Raw genomic sequence first — 19,786 nt, 5'->3', positions numbered from 1 at the left:
GTTACAGGTGAAATTTGACAGTACCTCAGCACTAGTGGTTTTAGCTTAATATTTTCAGCTTCTTGAGAACATATCCTGGCCCTCGGGTTTTGTAAGTAGTTAGGGTGGATGAGTAGGATGTGGCACTGAGAAGCTGTCCTGAGACACTGACTTCAACTCCTGTCTAGCCTTTCCAAGCAGATGGTTGGTGTGACACGATTAACAACCGTGCCTACTGCAACTATGATGGAGGAGACTGCTGCTCTTCCACACTGTCCTCCAAGAAGGTAAGCAAAGGTGCCAGGGAAAGGGGAGACCCAGTAGCTTCAGGAATTAAGGTAGGCTCTTTGGCTGTCTCTCCTTCACCTTGTATCATATTTGATTCTTATGCAATGATCCAGAGACATAAATGGTGAAGTATAATTGGAGATTATAAAGTGTCATGATTAAGGGTATTGGTGTACAGTACAGGGTCTCAGGAAATACTAGTGTTCTAAATTATCAATCCATCAGAATAGCAAAGGCTTTTTTTCCCCCTCCGGAAAGCCTCATACCTGCTTGTGATTGTCCAAAAATCTTCTCTGAAGGCATGGACAATAATGGTATCCACCCCTTAAAGATTCAGGATTACCAATGAAATACTTCCCAGTAATTATTCATCCTCATAATTAAGCAGCCTTTTATACTGTCTTGTAAATAAATTGCAGGTACATCTCGAATGGCTGCCGCAAGTTCCTTGGAGCACTCCCTGGCTATGTTCTGAGCAGGAACCATTTTTCTAATTTTTTTATCCTTATTATTCTTTGCTTTATTAAATTAGTAGATAGGCTCAAATCAAATCTATAAAATCAAATAGGCTAAAGTTTTGTAATAATGTGAATAAAAATCCAAGTACCCAAAAGATATTTGAAGTTAGTTGGTGAACGTGATGAATCAGAAGTGGGCAGATGTTATTTCCCTCCCTGTAGGGATCCCCACAATAAAACTACAGGTTCCATGATCACCTAGATATGGACCGGAATATATCTCTTTCTTGTTAATAGTTACTGATCATTTGCTATGTGTTGGGCATTGTTCTCACCACCTTCATGAGTTCACTTATTTAATTCAGTGCACCTAGGAGTTCATCATATTACTGCTCAATTTGGCCCTATTTTGCTTTAAAAACCAATAAATCCTGAAATAGGAGAAACAGTTCAAGAACTTGGACCACAGGTCACAAATCAAGCCAGCTAGTTTCCAATCTTGCCTGTGAAACCAACTAGTCAAGAAACCCATCTCTACAAAAGGAGACACCATTACTTAGCAAGAAAGCAAGGAACTGTCTCCTCACCGTACACTGCAAACCCAGGATTTATCTTGTGAATTTTAGTGCCTGTGCCCAGCATACACAAGAATCAAGATTGTAAAGGGACATCACCACTCTGTTGATGACTAAATCACATTTTACTTCATATGTAAAAATATGCTGGGAAATTTTCCCAAACAACCCCACCCAGTCTCCAACCCACTTGCCCAATCACCAAGTCGATCTCTTCATCATCCTTGGAGCAGTACTGTATGGGATATGCCTGTTTATTTTTAGCTCTTTGGGTTGTCACTGCCCAAAAGGCAGAATCTTTGTCATTTTCATATCATTTTCCAAAATGTCAAATTCTCCTTGATGTTAGTTATGAACACATAAAAAATAGTGCTTATTTTAGGAGAAACATAAGTGAGAAGATAGAAACTTTTGCTAGACCATCTCTGTCATGGAAAAGGGATAATTACACAGAAGAGACAGCTACAAACGTAGATGAGAGCAGCATTATCTTACCAAGCTGGCAACCTCATGCTTTTGAAGATACCAGCAATGACCCCACTATCCCAAGAATAGTGGCAGGAGGAGTCAGAAACCTGTGACACTATAGTGCCTTGGCTTTTTACATAGTACTGTCAGTAGCCTGGGTTAAATTACTCAATCTTTGGCCTTCTCTATATAAGGAAACATTTTAGGGCAGGAATTTCATAAAGATGACGACAATAACAACAGAAGCAATGACAGTCAAAGTATTCCTAACATTAGTTATGGGTGTCTGACAATACATAAATATCTTACATTCATCAGTTTATTTAAACCACACAAACACTCTCTGGGGGTAGTCACTGTTGTCCTTCTCACTCTGTTTACAACAAAAGTGAAGCTAGGGAAGATTCCTTTTCCCCAAACAATAAGATGTATAAGTAAGAGTGCCCCATGTTAGCTTCAAATCTAAAATAACCCCACACTTCCTTTGGGCCAAGTAAGAAAGTGAAAGCTGGTTGAAAGTTTGTCACTAAAAATGGGTTATTTGAACTACTCTTCCATTTCCCTAGGTGACTCCATTTGTTGCTGACTGTGACCAGGATGAGTGTACCTGCCGAGACCCCAAGGCAGAAGAAAATCAGTAACTGTGGGACTGAGCTCCTCCCTCACCTGCCCTGGAGGCAGTCAGAGAGAGAAGCTGCCGTGGATGGAGACAAAGGGTGAAGGAGGAAGGAAGGTCATGAAATGCAGGAAATAGAGAGTGTAAAGGATCTTTTCAGAAATGCAAGAGTACATTTATAGGTGCCAACAAATGTAGGTAGCTCAAACATTAGCTCCAACAGGGAAGAATAATAGGCAAAAGTTTCTTTAATGTGGCAATTGATTAACAGAGGAAGGAGAGATATGATAGATAAACAAAAACCCTCCTCCCCTATCTATATTCTACCCAAACCCATCCTCAACTCCCCACTCTGTACTTGTCAACTGCTCAGCCTCACCCAGTGTGTAAAATATTATCAAAATACTAGAAGAGAAGTTGCCAGAGACACTCTGTTAGTAACCATTTCAAATGGATTGTCATCTTTCAGGGCTTGTCTACTCTAATCCAGCCCTTCCCCTGTCTTTTATGTAGTCTCTCTAAAATGATGAGGTTAGTTATTAATTCTTTATAAGTATTTAAACATAATTATATAAATATATTATATATTATATTTTTTGCTGTTTACTAAGCTAAAGATTATTCATTGTTCCACACATGCTGCTGTGAAGTTCATGTCCAAAATGGATGCTAAGGCTTTGAGAACAGAAAGCTGAGTTCTTCTGCCATCTTTTTATGAGTAGGGATTGGAAAACTGAACGGGAAATGGAGAAAGAGCCAAGAAGAGACGAGGTAGAATTTTGGATGCTAATGTGTCAGCCAGTTATCTTTATGACTTGGGGACCAGGATCACTTGAGGGACATAGCAGTTGAAATGATTATACCGAGAAACACAAAAAATTAGGTGTTAGTGCCCATGGCTGATAGGTCCAGAAAAGTGGGGAAAAAAATGATCTTTTAATATCTATCTATCTAAAAAGAATTTATTAACTTCTCCCTACTTCTTAGAACTCTCAATTAGCATTGATGAGACCCAGGATTTTCTCCACTTCAGTAAGTGACTATTCCAAGCATGGCTGTTAGACCCCCCCCCCCCCACACACACAGTCAACAAGTTTGCACAAGGGTTCATTCCCTGAGTACATGGATCACAGGATCTCACCCATTCTTCACACTTGGCCTGTGGTCACTCTCTTTTTCAGAAGTTCCAGTGTCTGCCCATCAATCACAGCCACATTTCTAGTTGTTTACTTCCTGGGGAATAATGGTTTGGAAATGACACAGGAGAAAGGTAGGAAAGAAATGAAAAACCTAGCAGAATGGAGGAGCCAAAGGAGGTCACAGAGAGGTAGGAGATGAGGGGTAAATCAGTGCTGAGAAAGAGAATAACGTGAGTCCAGGTGATTCAAATCCAAGTCTCCAAAGACCACCAAAGAGTATCCCCGTGAGCAATGCAGTCTGACGAATTCTATGCAAGAGGAATGCATGCAGTCTGTAATGAGAGATTTGTCTGGGCAAGCGATATAAACATGGAGCAAGGGTGACACTCTGTGGGAAGAAAGAAGAATTTCAACTCTTAGGATCCATTTTGTTATCCTTACCCTTACTTGTTCAGCAGGTAGACTGCACAGGAAGTGATCAGATTAATCCTGCCTCTCTTTACATCCCAGCTCATTTTTAGTTTTTGCATGTGGTCTTATTGTAGTTTTCTTGTAAGCTTCTGGATTAGGCCTTAGGGGAAAAAAGGAAGGATCCAACTTTTTGAGGGGATACATCCTGTCTTACCATTTTAAGAAAGGCCAACAACCTAATTTCCTTCAAAGTTAACTCTCCAATAGAAAACAAGGGCAAGTAAAACTTAAGAGTTCAACCTTGGTCTCCCTTGTCATCTGCTTTTTGCTCTGAAGAGTTTTTCTACTCTTCTCTTCAACATGCAAGCAATGGATTTGCAAAAAGGAAAATAAAATGTTATTCGTTTCCAACAAAATAATACCCACACTATGATGTAGGAAAGAATGTTATTTTAGAATTCAATCACAAACATGGTTTTTACACCTTTTTAGCCGTACTTGGAATGGAGAAAAGGTAGAGCAGAGTTTGCCCAACTGATAATCTCTTGCCCCTGTATCTGGCCATAGGGGAAACTATATGCTTATTAACACTCACTGTCTGGGTCACATTTAGTGGCCCTGGGCAGACAAAAAACAAAACAAAATAAAAAAAAATGTTTTTCTGGGATCCTAATAGGATATAAAATGGAAAGAACAGTGGAAAAGTTTAGATTCTCGATTTAAAAAAAAAATGAAAAAAAAAAAAAACACATTGTAAAATTGTTTTCTCGGGGAACAAATCCAAATGCCTGGGCATGTGTCAAGTTCTGCCTTGGGCAATCCTGCCTCCAACTGAGGGAGAAGAGCTACTCTAGGCAATGCCCAGCTCAGGGAGGCTGCAGTCTCCAGAAGAACATGAAATCTGTGGTTAGTGCCCGTGTGTATCTCTCTTCAGTCTCTTCATCAGAGTAATAACGAGCACATGCCTGTGTTGTACTTCATTTTAAAATATTTTGCACCCTGCTGACAGCATGTGTAGTCCACAACTGCTCCGGAAAAAGAGAGAAGGCAGTTTTTGTTGTGTGGGAAAGCCCATCAGGCTGAGAGCCACCCAGCTGTAGTTAGCTATGGACATTCATAGGAGGCATGTTTTTCCAGTCCTTGTCCCCAAATCCTAGTGTTTCTAGGAACTCAAGTCACTCACAAAGTCAAAGGATTAAGACACCACAATCACAGATTCCAACAGCAGCAGCTCACACTTGTTCCATGTGGTGACCTGCATTCTTCTGCTCTTACCCACTCATGGAGACACTGAGAGCCTTTCCCAGAGGCTCCTCTGTCTCTTTGTTCCTGATCTCTTCAGTCTCTTTTATCTAGTAAGTAAAGAGAGGAGCCTGGGGGTGGCTGACTCTTACTGACTGACATTATGGCCACCAATCAAAGAGACACAAGAAGGGAGGGCTCAGTGAGAAGAACAGATGGATTCTGGTCAATTAAAAAAAGAAGCAGAAAGTTACTTTTGGGTCTCTCCTTCCCTTTCCTCCATTACACTGGACTTGGTACTTCTGTTCTGTGCGATCACTATTACGTGTGTCAGTTAGCACCCAAGGGGATAGTTTGATTAAAAATATAGTGAAAGGAGCTGATCTACTGTATTGTAATGTAAAACAGCTACAGCCAGTTATTTTGTAAGATTATAAGATGTTCATTAAAAAAAAATCTGCACACAAAATATGAAGTGTCTTTGGTCTTATCTTGTGTTTAAGGGGTTCCTTAATTAAATCACATTTGAATCTCTCCATGGTTTGTGCCAGGTCTAGATATTAGCTGTTGGTTAACTGATTAAGTGATCATTCCTTTCAAGTATCAGAAAACTAGTTATTGAGTAAATGAAATGCGTAAAGAAGATTCACAATAAAATTTATGGAAAGAGCTGATATATGAAATACCGGTGTCCCGTAGTAATATCAACTGCCTCACGAGTTGTGAAACAAATCCACAAGAATATTCTGTAGTTCAGAAGAAACAAGCATCTCTCCTTTGAAAGATGGTCAGTGAGGGATGCATCTTGTTAGGCAGAAATGGGGGCAGGGAAAAATGAAGAACAAAGTTGAAGATATTGGAGGTAAAAATGGGAAAGACTGCACATGATTGGACATCAGTGAGTCCTTCAGCTAAGCTAGAAGCTAGAACTAACTTAATGTGTGCTTCGCATCTGGGAAACAGTCTTAAATTCTCACAGCAGATCTGAAAGTTGTATGTTCTCACATCACTGAGCAGAATGCCAAGCCCCAATCAAGGGAAGAACATTGTTCTAGGTCGCACAACCAAACTAGGTTCAAGTTTGGTGTATGAGACACTAGGGTATAAGAAGGAAAAGAAAAATTGTGATTAAGATGGGGAGAAGGGAAAGAAATATCTAATATGAAACCTCTATAGCCTGTAACCATAACTGTCACTGATAGAGAAAATGAGCCAGAAGAACCAGGCTTTTACTAGAAGAGTGTGTATTTGCCTTTTCCATAAATTTGGTTTGAGGACCAGATCAGCAATTAATTGGAAATGTTGGATAAAGCAGTGTTCAACTCCCTAAGAAGGATTCTACAACTGGCATCATCTTGCCAAGGTGATGCCAATGCCGGGCACTACCTGTCTACTTGAAGAGTTGCGTGGGTATCTCAACTCACCTACCATCTGGAAAGTCTTGCAAGGTAGGTGGAAATACAACTTTGGAACTTGGGAAGAGGTTTCTGGTTTTTAAAAATACACATTTTATAGTAAAAAAAGATTATTAGCTGGCATTTCTGTAATGGTCATAAAGTGCCTTCAGATGCTTTATGGTTAACCAAAGGCTCATTAGAGCAAGACAAGTTTTGTTTTCTCCATGTCACAGGTAAAGAAATGAATTTCAGACAGATTATTGGAGAATTTAAGTTCCTAATTCTAAGAACAGGTTGGAAAATAAATCCAAAATTTCTGCTCTCAAATGTGATATATTTTCCACTAAACCATATTTATCCCACTAAAGCCAATAGTAAACACAGGCTTTGGTGCAATGGGAAACTTTAATATCTCTTTACCTATTTGTTTTAAGGTAGTTATTGCTTTCCTTGTGGCTTTTTTAGTAGCTGAGTCTGTTTTCTCTCCTGCTTGTTGTCCATGGCTAATTGTGGGAAGACTAAGGCAAACCTTCTGAGCACTCTTCTAAGGCCCCTCTCCTCACGCCAGGCCCTGAGCATAAGCAGATGCCCTTGGACATGCCAGTTAGGACAGCTGGACAGAAACATCTGGCAAGGCTGTCCTCTTCTTAATAGCTTCCCCAGGGAGTGTCCTGGACAGAGACTCCGGACTTCTGGTTTCCATTGACTGACAAACTTAAATGACACAGTGAGTCATGCATGAGCTACAAAACATGCTACTTCTAGATTCAGGCCTTCCAGGTGATGAGGAGCTCCAGGGGTGAAGGCAGAAAATAGGGTTTACACTTAGAAATAGCTGAAGTGCACCTCCAAAGATGGTTTTGCATCATTTCTTTTTTGTCACCCCACAACTACTGATTCTGGGCCCCTGATAACTTCATTTCCCAATGGTAGATTCGAGATCATCTTTGCCCATAAAAGTTCCACATGTGCATTGGATATTTGTCCTGGAAAAAGCAAAAAAGTTTACAACATAGATGGTTATTGTCAAGGCTGCTACAGTCTGAACCTATCTAGGCTTGAATGGGCATTTCTGGGAAGAATCTAGGGTGGTGGCTACAACCCTGATGTGTGTGTGTGATTTGCTACATTTAACTTCTTGCTGATGATCATTTTTTCTGATCCTGCCCCTGGATCTTTAGGTTATGTTGCTAAGGGTAAGAAGTGCTTTGACAATAGCAGGGTACATTCTTGGAAGAAACCTACCAATATAATCTGGTTAACATTTCAAATGAATATAATAAGAACATTTCTAAGCTCTGAAAGACAGTTCATAGTAACAGCAATAGTTCTGAGTAACTGCAATTTGCTAATGTTCTTCAAATCAAATTTTCTTCTAAGCATAATTTAATATAGACAAGCTTCCTTTTCTTTGTGTTTGTCCACATAAAAGTCACTTATTCTAATGCAAAAACGTAAATAAGGAGAGAGTGTTGACTTTTTAATGACTACCAATCATACTGTATCAATTTGCCTTTTCTCTCCCTAGGTAACTGCTATCTGAAAGCAGCTGCCTTTTTAAAAATGTTTATAAACATACAAATCACATTTAAATCTTACAAAAGGCTGTTAAAGTTAGAAAATTTCCCCATACTGCAATTTATGTGCAACTCTAAGTGTTTTCTAAATACAAAGCCAACTTGTGTTAGGGTACAAATGCCTTCCAAGTAATGACTTTGCTGGGAATAAATCAACAGTCATTTAAATGACCTGTAAGAGAGTTCATACTGCGTTTAAAATATTCAGATAGTTTCTATGTCAGAAAATACTGCTTATTAACTCAACACTGCTCATGTTTTCTCTACCTTGATAAATGACTTTTCATCCTGAAGCTGGGGGCAATGCTAACTCACTCTGGATCTAAATATATAGGACAGACTGCCAGCACACAATAGGCAGCAACACAGTGAGCTACAAGGTTGAAAAGCCCAAGTTTTCAAGGCATTCTCAAAAGCAACATGCTACTCTAACTTTAGAGGTTTTCTGAGAACCTTCACTAGTTATTGCTTGTTTCTAACCATCACTAGTTATTGCTTCACGATGGTTAGAACAGATGGAGATTCTGGAGTATTTTGGTTGCCAGATGTTCTAGCCCACTGATTCAAAGAGAAGCAAAATGAACTTGTGAGATCATCGTGGTAAAGCTATGCATGAAGAAAAACACAAAACTAAGGAAAACATTTTAGAATTGGAAAGCATGTTTGTAAACACAGTTGACATCTACCTGGAAAGTTGTGTCAGTTATGTAAGAAGCTGGTTATTTTCTTTAAAAGCCAGTAGAATCAGTGAATTTCTCCAGTTTGTAGAATACCACTGTCCAGGGCAAATCTTTGCAAGAATGTAAGTGTTCTATGTCTGCATTATGCAATACAGTGGCCACCAGTCATCTGTTGTTACCTAGTTCTTGAAGTGTGACTAATGAGACAGAAGAACTGCTTTCAAATTTTGCTTAAGTGCAATAATTTAAATGTAAATAGCCACATGTAACTAGTGGCCACTATATTGGGCAGCACAGTTCTAGAATATTACATGTGTATCATTCTGTTTGGTGATATCATACAATGACTGAAGAACAACAAAACACTTCACGTAACTGAGACCTGGGAAATATGAGAGATACAAAGGAGCCTGAGATGACACAGACAGGAAGTGGCAAAGCCAGGATTTGCAAGCTAGCTCCAGAGTATGCACATCAACCCACTGTGTGATGTTAGAACACTCCATTTCCAAGGCTCAGTGATTAGTCATGTAGATTTTGACATTTGGCAAAGATCCTCAAAAGACCATGTTATTCACTACAGCATTTCATTCAGCAAGATGTCCCACCTGATCATACATCAATCTAGCAGTCAGAAACTCACTGTCTTCTATTTTACATTTGGACTTCTTTGACCTTAGAGAGGCAAAAAATGCTTCCATGCTGGTAACACTGTGGTTTCATTCAGTAAATTTCCATTAAGTAACTATGTTGAATAGGTACTAGATTCCAAATCAGACCGAGTCTCTGCCGTCAAACAGCTTGAAGAGAAGTTGGAAGAGACAAACTGTGTGCACATAAGTACATATGTCCACTGATGGAAAGTGCTATGAAGAAAATAAGGTAAGGCAGGGATGAAGGGTCCTAGGACTGGGAATGGGTGCCAGACTATACAGGGAAGGTCTGTGACTACTTTGGCGGTCAGTAAAGGAAGGGAGTGAGAGCTCTCAATGATCATGTATAAGCCAGGTACCACCTCCCAGTATTTCACAGTTGTTACCCTCCTTCATAATTTCCTGACTGTCCCCTGATTCAGTCAAGAGGCACCTCCTGGAAATACCATGGTAACATCGCCCATAAGGCTCCTTCTTCTGATACTCCCCCTGTACACTAAGTCTGCATCATGTCCCGCTAATGGGCAGCTCTCATGGAGTTGCTCAGGGAAATGAGTTTGCTATCTCTGCCTGTCATTAAACATCAAAACTCAGCACAGCCACGCTTTTATACTGAGGTGTATAACTCTGTGGTGGGAAAGCCTCCCAGCTCCCAGAGTCCCCACTGCAGTGCTCACACTATTTCCTGAGCTGGGTGCCTTCCCTAGTCATCTTGTGCCTAAAACCCCACTCATGTCCCCTACTGCTCCTCACATGCATATGCTCATTTCATGAGGGCTTTCATCATCCCTGCAATGAGGTTCATTGTTTCTATGGCTCTTTACATCCCACTCTTTAGATAATCAATATATTTGACTTTTTAAAAAAATTTAAATATTTTTGTTTTTCTTCACTAAGAACTTAACTTTGTAAAGGAAACTTAGAGTTTTCCTATGTCTTCTGGTGACTTCTGTAAGAATTAGAGAAAAACAACAAAATGTCCTTTTATCATAGTAAACCAAACCAATTTTAGAGACAGTGGCTTAAAGATCACATCAGCTAAAGTTGGATGTCTTGACACATCTGTTCTTTGGAACAGGTATCCTTGGGTGAGACACTTCTCATATTTCTACATGGTGGCCTAGAGATGCCATCTTATTCACTTGTTTTGGATCTCTGGCATTAGTTCACATGGTGATAATGAAACATTGCAAGGTGCTGAATTGATTGCCCACAAGATTTTATGCATGTAAGGGCCAAAAGAGAAGACGCTTGTGAGTCTTGGAGAGAAAGAAGCCCTTCTAAATTGTTGGTAGGAATGTAAACTAGTAAAATCACTGTGGAAATCAGTGTGAAAATTCCTCAAAAACTAAGAATAGCAATTCCATTCAACCAAGAATTCCCTTTCTAATGTCTTCCCCAAACACATCATACTACAGTGGTACATGCATGCCCAATGTTTACAGTAGCACAATTCTTGAATAGCTAACTCCTGAAAGCAATCTATGTCTATCAACAGATGAATGGATAAAGGAAATATGGTATTGATACACAAAGTACTGTGCTATAATGAGGGATAGATTTGAGTCGTTTTCAGGAAAAAGGATGGAATTTAAGCTCATATGGTCAAGAGAAATAAATCAGAAGAACAAGTTTAAATTTGCATGGTATCTCCTATATTGAGAAACCCACAATATTATTAAAGAGCAAAATAAAAGATAAATAATAGGAAACAGTGAGATAATTCTTTTGTAATTGGGAAAGGAACCAAGAGATGGAAAGGAGGAGGAAAGGTGAAATAAAAATTAAGGTGTGTTATGTACATGCAGCAGCTCCCCACAAAGAACACAATCGTTATGTACTGCAAATATATCACAATAAAATAAAAATTGAAAAATAAGATGTTTTGTGTGTTTGGGTAGGAGTAAGTGGTCCTGTGAACATGTGAGCTCTATGCTCTGACTTGTTCTTTAACAACAGTTAATGAGGAGCTGGGAACACCAGGTCAATACAGAAGACTATAATTTTGAGCAGGTGATACCAAATGAGACATTCTCAGCTCAGGCGTTTTCAGGCAGTTTACATTAAGGCACACTATGCCGGATAACAAATGTGCAAGCACATCTTAGGTGTTGACTGGGAGTCCACAAAAGTTGGGAAAAAGTAATAACAACTGTGAATCAGGCAAGAGCAACAGTGACTCAAAAGCAACCTGCCCTGAGATTAAATTGGGGGATTCCGAGCAAAGAAAGGAATGGCTTGAATTCAAGTTTGTCATCTATGAAATGGACCAGTGCTAATCCTCAACTTAGAAATTATTTGTTAAAGCAAATTTGAAGTGCCTACAGGGAACTGGAACCTGACAACTGGTTGTTATAAGTATTAGGAAACTAGGGAAACAAGAATGTCCATGGTATGGAAAGACCGAGAAAAAACAGAGTAGCAGGTATGGTGATTGGATGGCTTTTAAAGTTGTATCTACTTTTTGGCCTAGCATATGAGTTATTCTAATAGGATAGCTACTCTCTCTCTCTCTCTCTCTCTCTAATACCTACACACACATACACACACACACCTGAGTCCTACATGAACTTTTGTCTAAATTTTAAATATAATTGCATTTAAAAACATATGTTCCCTCCAGTACCTATAAAAAGGAAAAAGACAAAAAAAAAAAAACAAAAACAAAAACAAAAAAAAACAAAAAAAAAAAAAACATATGTTCCAAGTTGAGGCATCAGATAAAATAGTATGAAACCCTGATTCCAAATATTAAAAAAGGAAAAAAAATTTATTTAAGAGAAAAAAAGACACATAAAAGAAAAACAAAAAGCAAAAGAAACAAACAACAAAAACCCAATATAATAACAGTATAGGTTTACAAAACAAATTGACAGGAATTTGACAATGTTTGCAATATTGCATATTGTTACTTTCAAAAGGGTTGCTTAGATTAACAGATATAGATATATAAAATTGATTTAATCATGAGTATTAACTGTTCTTTTTCAATAACGAATACAATTAGTAATATAATCATTTTAGCTATCTTATGTATGTATGTACACAAATTTATGCCTTTTTCCTTCTCCCTTCCTTCTTTCCCTTATCCCAATTAATTTTCCACTTTGAGCAGTTTTTTATTCTTACACAGTATTTATTGTAGATTTTGGATCATATATACCTTTTCAGTCTCTTACACTAGGGAGACAGTATGGTATTTACACATTTGAGCTTGATTTATTTCACTTCTGAGTATGGTCTCAGGTCACGTCCATTTACCAATAGAAGCCTTGATACAGTCTTTCTTTAAAGCTGACTAGTACTCTGTACAAGAATACCACACCTTTTTTACCCATTCCTTGATTGTTGGGTTGTTTCCAAGATTTGGCTGTTACAGATTGTGTAGCTATAAACTTGAGTATATATATATTATCGTGGTAAGATATTTTCAGTTCTTCCAGGAAAATGCCCAGAAGCAGGATACCTGAGTCAAATGGAATCTCTAACACTAGTTTTTTTAGGAATCTCCACACTGATTTCCACAGTGGTTATACCAGCTAATTTACCAACAATTTGTGAAGATTCCTTTTTCCCCATAGCCCCTCCAGCATTGGTTATTGATTGATTTCTTGATCTTAATCATTCTTTCTGGGGTGAGATGGAATCTCAGTGTTGTTTTAATTTGCATTTAAGGAGGGAAATTTTTTATTAAAAACTATGCCATCAAAACAATGTGATTTAAGCACTATTTTAGAAAAACATTTGAGTGCCAAAACATGTTCCCAAGCTCTGCCTCAGCAGCACACTAATGAATAACTCCTAGCTCAATATGGCATTTTCAGAGTTGGATAGTTTATACTCATGCAGTAAAGAGGGCCTGGGTAGCAAAGGTTTCCGTCTAGCTATGAAGTTCCCACAAATACCAAAGCATCTGTATATATTTCAGGCTTTGACTCTTTCAGAGTGATCTTTTGTAGACAATCTGGGCACTTTTTTTTTTTTTTTTTTTTTGGTCTTTTTTCCTTTTTATTGGTACCAGGGATCGAACTCACGACTGCCTGCTTGCAAGGCAGGCACTTATGCCGCTGAGCTAAACCCCCAGCTCCCTGGGCACTTTTTTTTTTTTTTTTTTTTTTTTTTTTACTGGTGCTCACTGAAAAGTGCAGATTTCAAAATCAAGACTTGGTTCAGAATCTTTATTCATGGAAGCCTTGAGGGCATTGAATGCATCTTTTAGGGTCCATATGTACAATGAGGGATAAGTTTAAACTTCTTAGGTTCTAATGCACATTTAACCACTTACCACAATAACCCTTCAAAACACTTGGCACATAAAGTGTTCCTTGTGACTCCCTTCCCCATGGTATCACTGGGTTCAGTCATCATGTTTTAATATCTGTCTGTAACTATTTACCAATTACTGAATTTCTTTCTTTCTTTTTCAATGACCTTCATTACCCTGTTAGCATTTCAGATGCCTTCAAAGTCTCATCTCTTATTTCCAGTTTCTATTCATGCACATCTTAGAAAGGTAAAGTTCATGCACATCTAAAATAAAGTTCTGAGTAAGATGAAATAGGAGATCAAACAGTTGAGTCTGGAGGAAGGAAATTAGGTACAAGTTCTTGGGGGGGAAGGTGGATCAGAATCTGGCAGTGTCTGTTTTCAGATTCCAGGAATGCCAGACCTCCTCCTGCCTTATAAGAAACCCAGCCAGCAGGCAACCTCCTTGGTGCATTCTTATCAGGTATTCTATGAATCTTCTGGCTAAGAATGTTTTGTCTAAGTATTGAGCTTTCAACATGATTCTGCTTTGACCTCAAACTTTCTTTGTATTCTCTAATCCCAGCCCTCAGTGTTCTGCCAAATCCAGCCCTCTACTGTATTTGTGGCCTTGGATTTCCTGGCTCCAGCCTGTTTCCACATTTCAATCCACTGCCATCCACATTCCTACTGCTAACACGTGTCTTCTCTTTGATCACACTGTGAGGGCCTTGGATCTCAGGTCCATGTCTCCACAGTGACAATGCCACCTCAAAAAGGTCAGGGAGGGAAGAAATGTGAGACGTGAACCCCTGCAGAGACAGACTTTCTAAGTATTTCCTAGTCCCCTGAGAAGTGTCAGTCCTGGAGTTTCAGGGGGGAAAGAAATAAATTGTAGATGAAGGCTTTTTTGGCTCTTGGAGGAGTTTTCCAGATTTCTCCTTGGTGGCCCCCATTTGCGGTGGGTGGCAGGAAAACCTACACCTGGGACGTCTGCTGGTCTTTTCCATTCCTGCCTTCATCCTGAGCATTCCTGAGAGGTACAGGCAGTCCTCGCTAGTGGCCTGGCCCCTGGCTCTGTGGGAAGCAACTCAGCTACACTCAGACATTCCACTTGCTGCTCAAACCCAGTGGCACTTCATTAAGTCCTGGACCACGCCCTCTTTTCTGAGTGTTTGCTGGTTTGCTGTGGCAACCGAATACCCTTTCTTTATGTTTCCCCCTCCTTGCCTAACTGCAGTCAACTCCATCACCAACACCTCCATTGTGGGCCTTCTCCAATCCTCTCCTAGTTGCCAAAGGACACAGAAGCACCAGGGAGAAGACCGAAACATCTTCAGCATCTGGTACCCAAGAATGGGAATGTTTAGAAGGTTGGAGGTCCAGCGTGCAGCAAATGACCTTCCGAGTCAGGAGTTAACATGGTGTACACAGGACTGATCAAAAGAGATGTGTAAGACCATTTCTACTCCCTAACCGTCTAGGCATCCAAATAGGTTGGACGGTCTGTCTGAGAAAATAGTTGCACTGATAGGTAGGAATAATGGGCATAATTTGACTCTTATGTCAGTGTAGACAAAAATTCAATGAGATATGAGGTGAGAGGATCTGGAGCTCTGTTGCTGTGTGTGCCCAGAGATGCTCATCTGCAGGAGCTTTGGCAGTGCATACGCATACATTCAGTCAATGCTTTTACCTGGCAGTGGTTGACACTGTATCAAAACTTGAATGAAGCCACAATACTGCTCATTGTGCTGTTTGCAAGAACTGAATGCATCCCTCTCCTGACAAACAAACCCTAGAGAGAGAGAGAGAGAGAGAGAGAGAGAGAGAGAGAGAGAGAGCCAATCAGCTGTTGATGTTAGTTTAGTTATTCTCACCATCTTTTTTTTTTAATCGTTACCGGGGATCGAACTCACAACTGCCTGCTTGCAAGGCAGGTGCTTATGAGGTTGAGCTAAATCCCCAGTCCCCTATTCTCACCATCTTGAACTTTTGTAGAAGGGGAATTATTTGAGGGGGCTGCATGGCAACACCATGGAGTATCATACTAAACAGCCTTGGAGAGGTTGCTTACAATGTCTGGTTTCCTCATCTATGAATTATATGTAGTGGTAATTATCCATCTCTAGTGTTGTTGGTAGAATTAGAGAAAATAAGCCGTGTAAAAGTACTTACAATGTTCCTGGCACATAATAAGCAATTAGTAAACATTAGCTGCTTTTAAGCATAGCAATATTTTCAGCAACTGAAGACATTTCATATAAAATAGTAAAACATCTTTGAGAAAGTTCTAGGTCAATGTTTCAACAGGATTTTTGGCATATAATCAAAAGGATACATAATATGTGAACTTGGACCATGTTTTCTTGCTATTCAACAATGTTGGTAGGGAAATGCACCTGGAAATTAATAATATTTGTGGAACATACAGTTCCATTTTAGTTTCTAAGGAACACTGAAGAGGGACAAAGAGCACCAAAACTGTCAACAACTTATTAGACACGTTTCAGGCATTGTTTTGAGTATTGTCTGACTTATTCTTCAGGCTGTATGTTGCCGTTAGCAAGTTATCATGTCTTTCCTCAAATGCATCCTCTCTACTCTGCTCTGTAATGCTGCGGTTGAAGCATTAGAAAAGTTGATTTATTTCCCATCAGACAGTCTCTTGTTTTATCCACAAGGGGTACAGGAGAGACACTGGACTGACGAGAAGGGGGCAAGACTTGTTCCTTCCTGTTAGCTTTCTGTACTCTCCAGCATCATCCTGCCTCGGGCTCTTCAACATGCAGCAGCAAAAATGCTCCAGGGTCCATCATCTGTGCACTTGCAGCACCAGCCTCAGCTGAAGACCAAACAAGTGCCAGCACCAGGCAAATGCCCTCTTTTTTTCAAAGGCATCTAATACTTGGAAAACCAACTTCTTCCTTTTATCCCTTTATTCTGTCTAAGCAGTGGTGCCACTTGCTGCAGTAATTGGTAAAATCTCTGTGATATCTCAGAGATATTTGTGTTTCAAATACTTTTGCTTTTTTCATCCTGTTATATCCATTAACTAAACTCCTATATTAAATGCTCTCTATTTAAATTTTGGCTAGAGCTTCACTGATACACTGCAGAAATGGATGAATATCATTTTTATTATGAATATCATTTTTATTATTTTGAAATTATTTTTTATGATGTTTCCTTAGATTGTAAAATAAAAGTGTGAGGACTCTGCTAATAATTTAGTTTTAGAAATAAAAATAGTGACAGTTCAGAAAAGTTAAGTGCCATGCTGTGAAATTGGTCTTGTAATAATGGGGCCAGGTGACCTCAGAAATTAGTTATTTATTCTCATTCTACTTCCATTATTAAAGCTGGAAGATAGCAAGACTTGGGGAGAACGAATTATTCTCAGGTGTAGTTGGGTTCATCCCATCTCTAAGATTTGGGTAGTATTTCCTAACTGAATAAGAGGCTGTATTAAGAAAGAGCAGGTCCTTGTGGGAGGGGAAGAAGATTTGTTAGAGTAACGCTGGCCCACGAGCAAGAGAATTATGGGGAAAGTCTTGGCAAAAGGAGTTATAAGGGGCCAGGGAAAGTCAAAGCCAAAGAGGGAGTCAAAAATATTCTTTGATGGATGGTGTAATTACTATCAGTGCACAGTGAATTTATAATAATTGTTATGTCATAAATAATACATGATATACTTACAGTTGATTTTTTTCTTGTTCTTGATTCTGAGTGTCCTATTCCTATTATCTTCCTTTAAACCAGGGCAGTTTAATGTGTGACATGAATCCTGCTAGTCACCATTTCCCTAGTCTTGCTATTCACTGATTATAATTCTTGCCTTTCTCTCCAGCCAGGTTCCGGTCCATTGTCAGAATTGTTTTCAAGTTCATTGTGTGGGCAGCTACCATCACTTGATCAAAGATAGCACTCATATGGAAACATATTTGGTATTCCTGAAATCTTACAGTTCATGGAAATTCATTTATATTTGGCATCAAAATTTCATCTTCCAGATTGTCGCTAAGACTTTAAAGAGTTACAACATTCTAGTGTCAGATAATGCATAATAATTTCTGCTTGAAGACCTAGCCAAGAAAAGACAACTTTTTAAAGGTAATTTAATAAAGGAAATTTAAGCTGTGACACCATTTATAAAGAATTTTGATAGTGAAAAAGGCATATACCTAAAGGTGAAAGAGATCCAGAAGCAGTATGTGCTTTGAGGGACTGGGGACACATGTAAGAGACAGAAATCGGGTAGGAGGTGCTGGCAACACCATCCTTCTCCCCCTTGTCACACAGTCTTTCATGAGTTTCTTAAATGGCCCAGCTAGCCTATTGAAAAGAGAACCTGGAAGACGAACTTTATAAGAGTCTGCTTTATGTTGTGCAAACAGAACAAAGAAGGATCTAGATTGCTAGAGGATGGGTCTGAGAACTATGAGCCATCTGGTGGCCAAGAGCACGTGCATTACCACCTGTATTCATTGCTCAATAGGTGTGCAAAGTATGGATGCCTAACCTTGCCTTCATCCGCAGGCAGTTAAATTCAGGAATCCTACCAGGATATGGTTTGAGGTAGTTTTCTTTCTAAGTGGATAGGTTAGAGAACACTCTGAGTCATTGGACAATAGCAGCCTCAGGGTCACTTGACATTTAGACCAGTGGGAACAAAGGAAGTTGCTCCTATTTATTAAGCACAGAATTTATATGAGGTTCTCCTGCTGGGAAAGGTAGTAAGGATTCAATTACACTAATTTGTACCCTATGTGAGCAAGCGTATCACAGACTAACAAAAGGCAGTTTTGGTGAAGGAACATAATAAACCTGTCCATCTCTAAGGAAATCAATCTAATTACAGGATACGTTGCAAAATCTTGGAACAAAGAGGGTTTTTTTTTTTTTTTTCACTTTGACCAGTATAAACATGAACGAAATCCTTGATTCTCATGTGTATCAAGAGAAATTAACTCATTCTCTAGGTTAGGTTTCATTTGAAAGTTAGCATTATTGAATACTCATTATGGGATACAACAAGAGAAGAAGGTGGAAAGAGGGTTGGGAAAGAAGAGGTTACTAAATTCAAGGATGGGCTGTATGTAACAAGCTATGTTCTCCTACAGGCCTTTCGTGCCCACATTTTTATTCAAGTATTAGAGACATGAATGCATAAAGAAAACAGAACAAGCTAATAAGAACCATTAAGGCACAATATAGGTAAAATCCAAACATACAGAGCTGGACTCACATTACATGCATTATTGTCATGTAATAGGCAAAATCATACAACCCCAAACCAACCCAAATGTACAAGAAGTGGCTCTGAGCTCAGACTGTGAAAATAGGCCATGTGTATTAGTCACATTTTCATCACTGGGAGAAAATACTGAAAACTCATGACTTATAGGAGGAGAAGCTTATTTTGGCTCATTGCTTCAGTCATGGTCCAAACATGGTCCATGGTCTTGGCTCCAAGACATAAGCATCATGATGGAAAGAGGAGGGAAGAGTAGGCATAAGAATACATTCTCCCATGCTCTCGGTGACATGCCTCCAGCCAGGCCCCATCTACTAACAATACATTCAGCTACTGGACTAATCAATGGGTGAATTCACTGATGAGTACAGTGCCCACATGATCCAGTCACTTCAATGACAACATGTACTTTAAATCTTTTCTTAATGAAAGTGGTGGATTTGCACTGACCAACTGTACCCTCTTTTCTTGTTTATTGAAGAGTAAGTATTGCTTTGCAAAAATCTCAGTGGAAAGACTATTCTTTTCTGAGCAACTAAGTGAAAAATGAACTTGCTACTGATAGAGTACAGTATAGTGCAAAGATTGGTGTCAGAGGGGGCTGGAGATTTAGCTCAGTGGCATAAGCGCCTGCCTTGTAAGCAGGCAATCATGAGTTCAATCCCCGGTACCGATAAAAAGGAAAAAGACAAAAACAAAACAAAACAAAAAGATTGGTGTCAGAAAAGCCTTTGGTCAAAATACCTGCACTTCCAAGTAGCTGTGAACTCTGCCACATAATATAAAGGCTGTGAAAACTGG

General features: G+C 39.3%; 1 protein-coding gene across 1 annotated transcript in view; it reads left to right on the top strand.

The window, feature by feature from the left end:
• The window catches only part of Pappa2 (pappalysin 2), a 253,321-nt gene extending 247,676 nt beyond the window's left edge, over positions 1 to 5,645 (top strand). Inside the window, exons 22-23 of the mRNA XM_003474655.4 lie at positions 168 to 266; positions 2,335 to 5,645. Of these exons, the coding sequence (XP_003474703.3) occupies positions 168 to 266; positions 2,335 to 2,409 (174 nt within the window). The 3' untranslated portion in view covers positions 2,410 to 5,645. The remainder of the gene's footprint in view (positions 1 to 167; positions 267 to 2,334) is intronic.
• The last annotated feature ends 14,141 nt before the right edge of the window (positions 5,646 to 19,786 follow it).

Source organism: Cavia porcellus, unplaced genomic scaffold (genome assembly GCF_034190915.1).
Source record: "Cavia porcellus strain 051 isolate PalLab524CR breed Dunkin Hartley unplaced genomic scaffold, mCavPor4.1 scaffold_29, whole genome shotgun sequence".
In the NCBI taxonomy this organism is placed as follows: Eukaryota; Metazoa; Chordata; class Mammalia; order Rodentia; family Caviidae; genus Cavia; species Cavia porcellus.
This window is presented reverse-complemented; position numbering and strand designations above follow the sequence as displayed.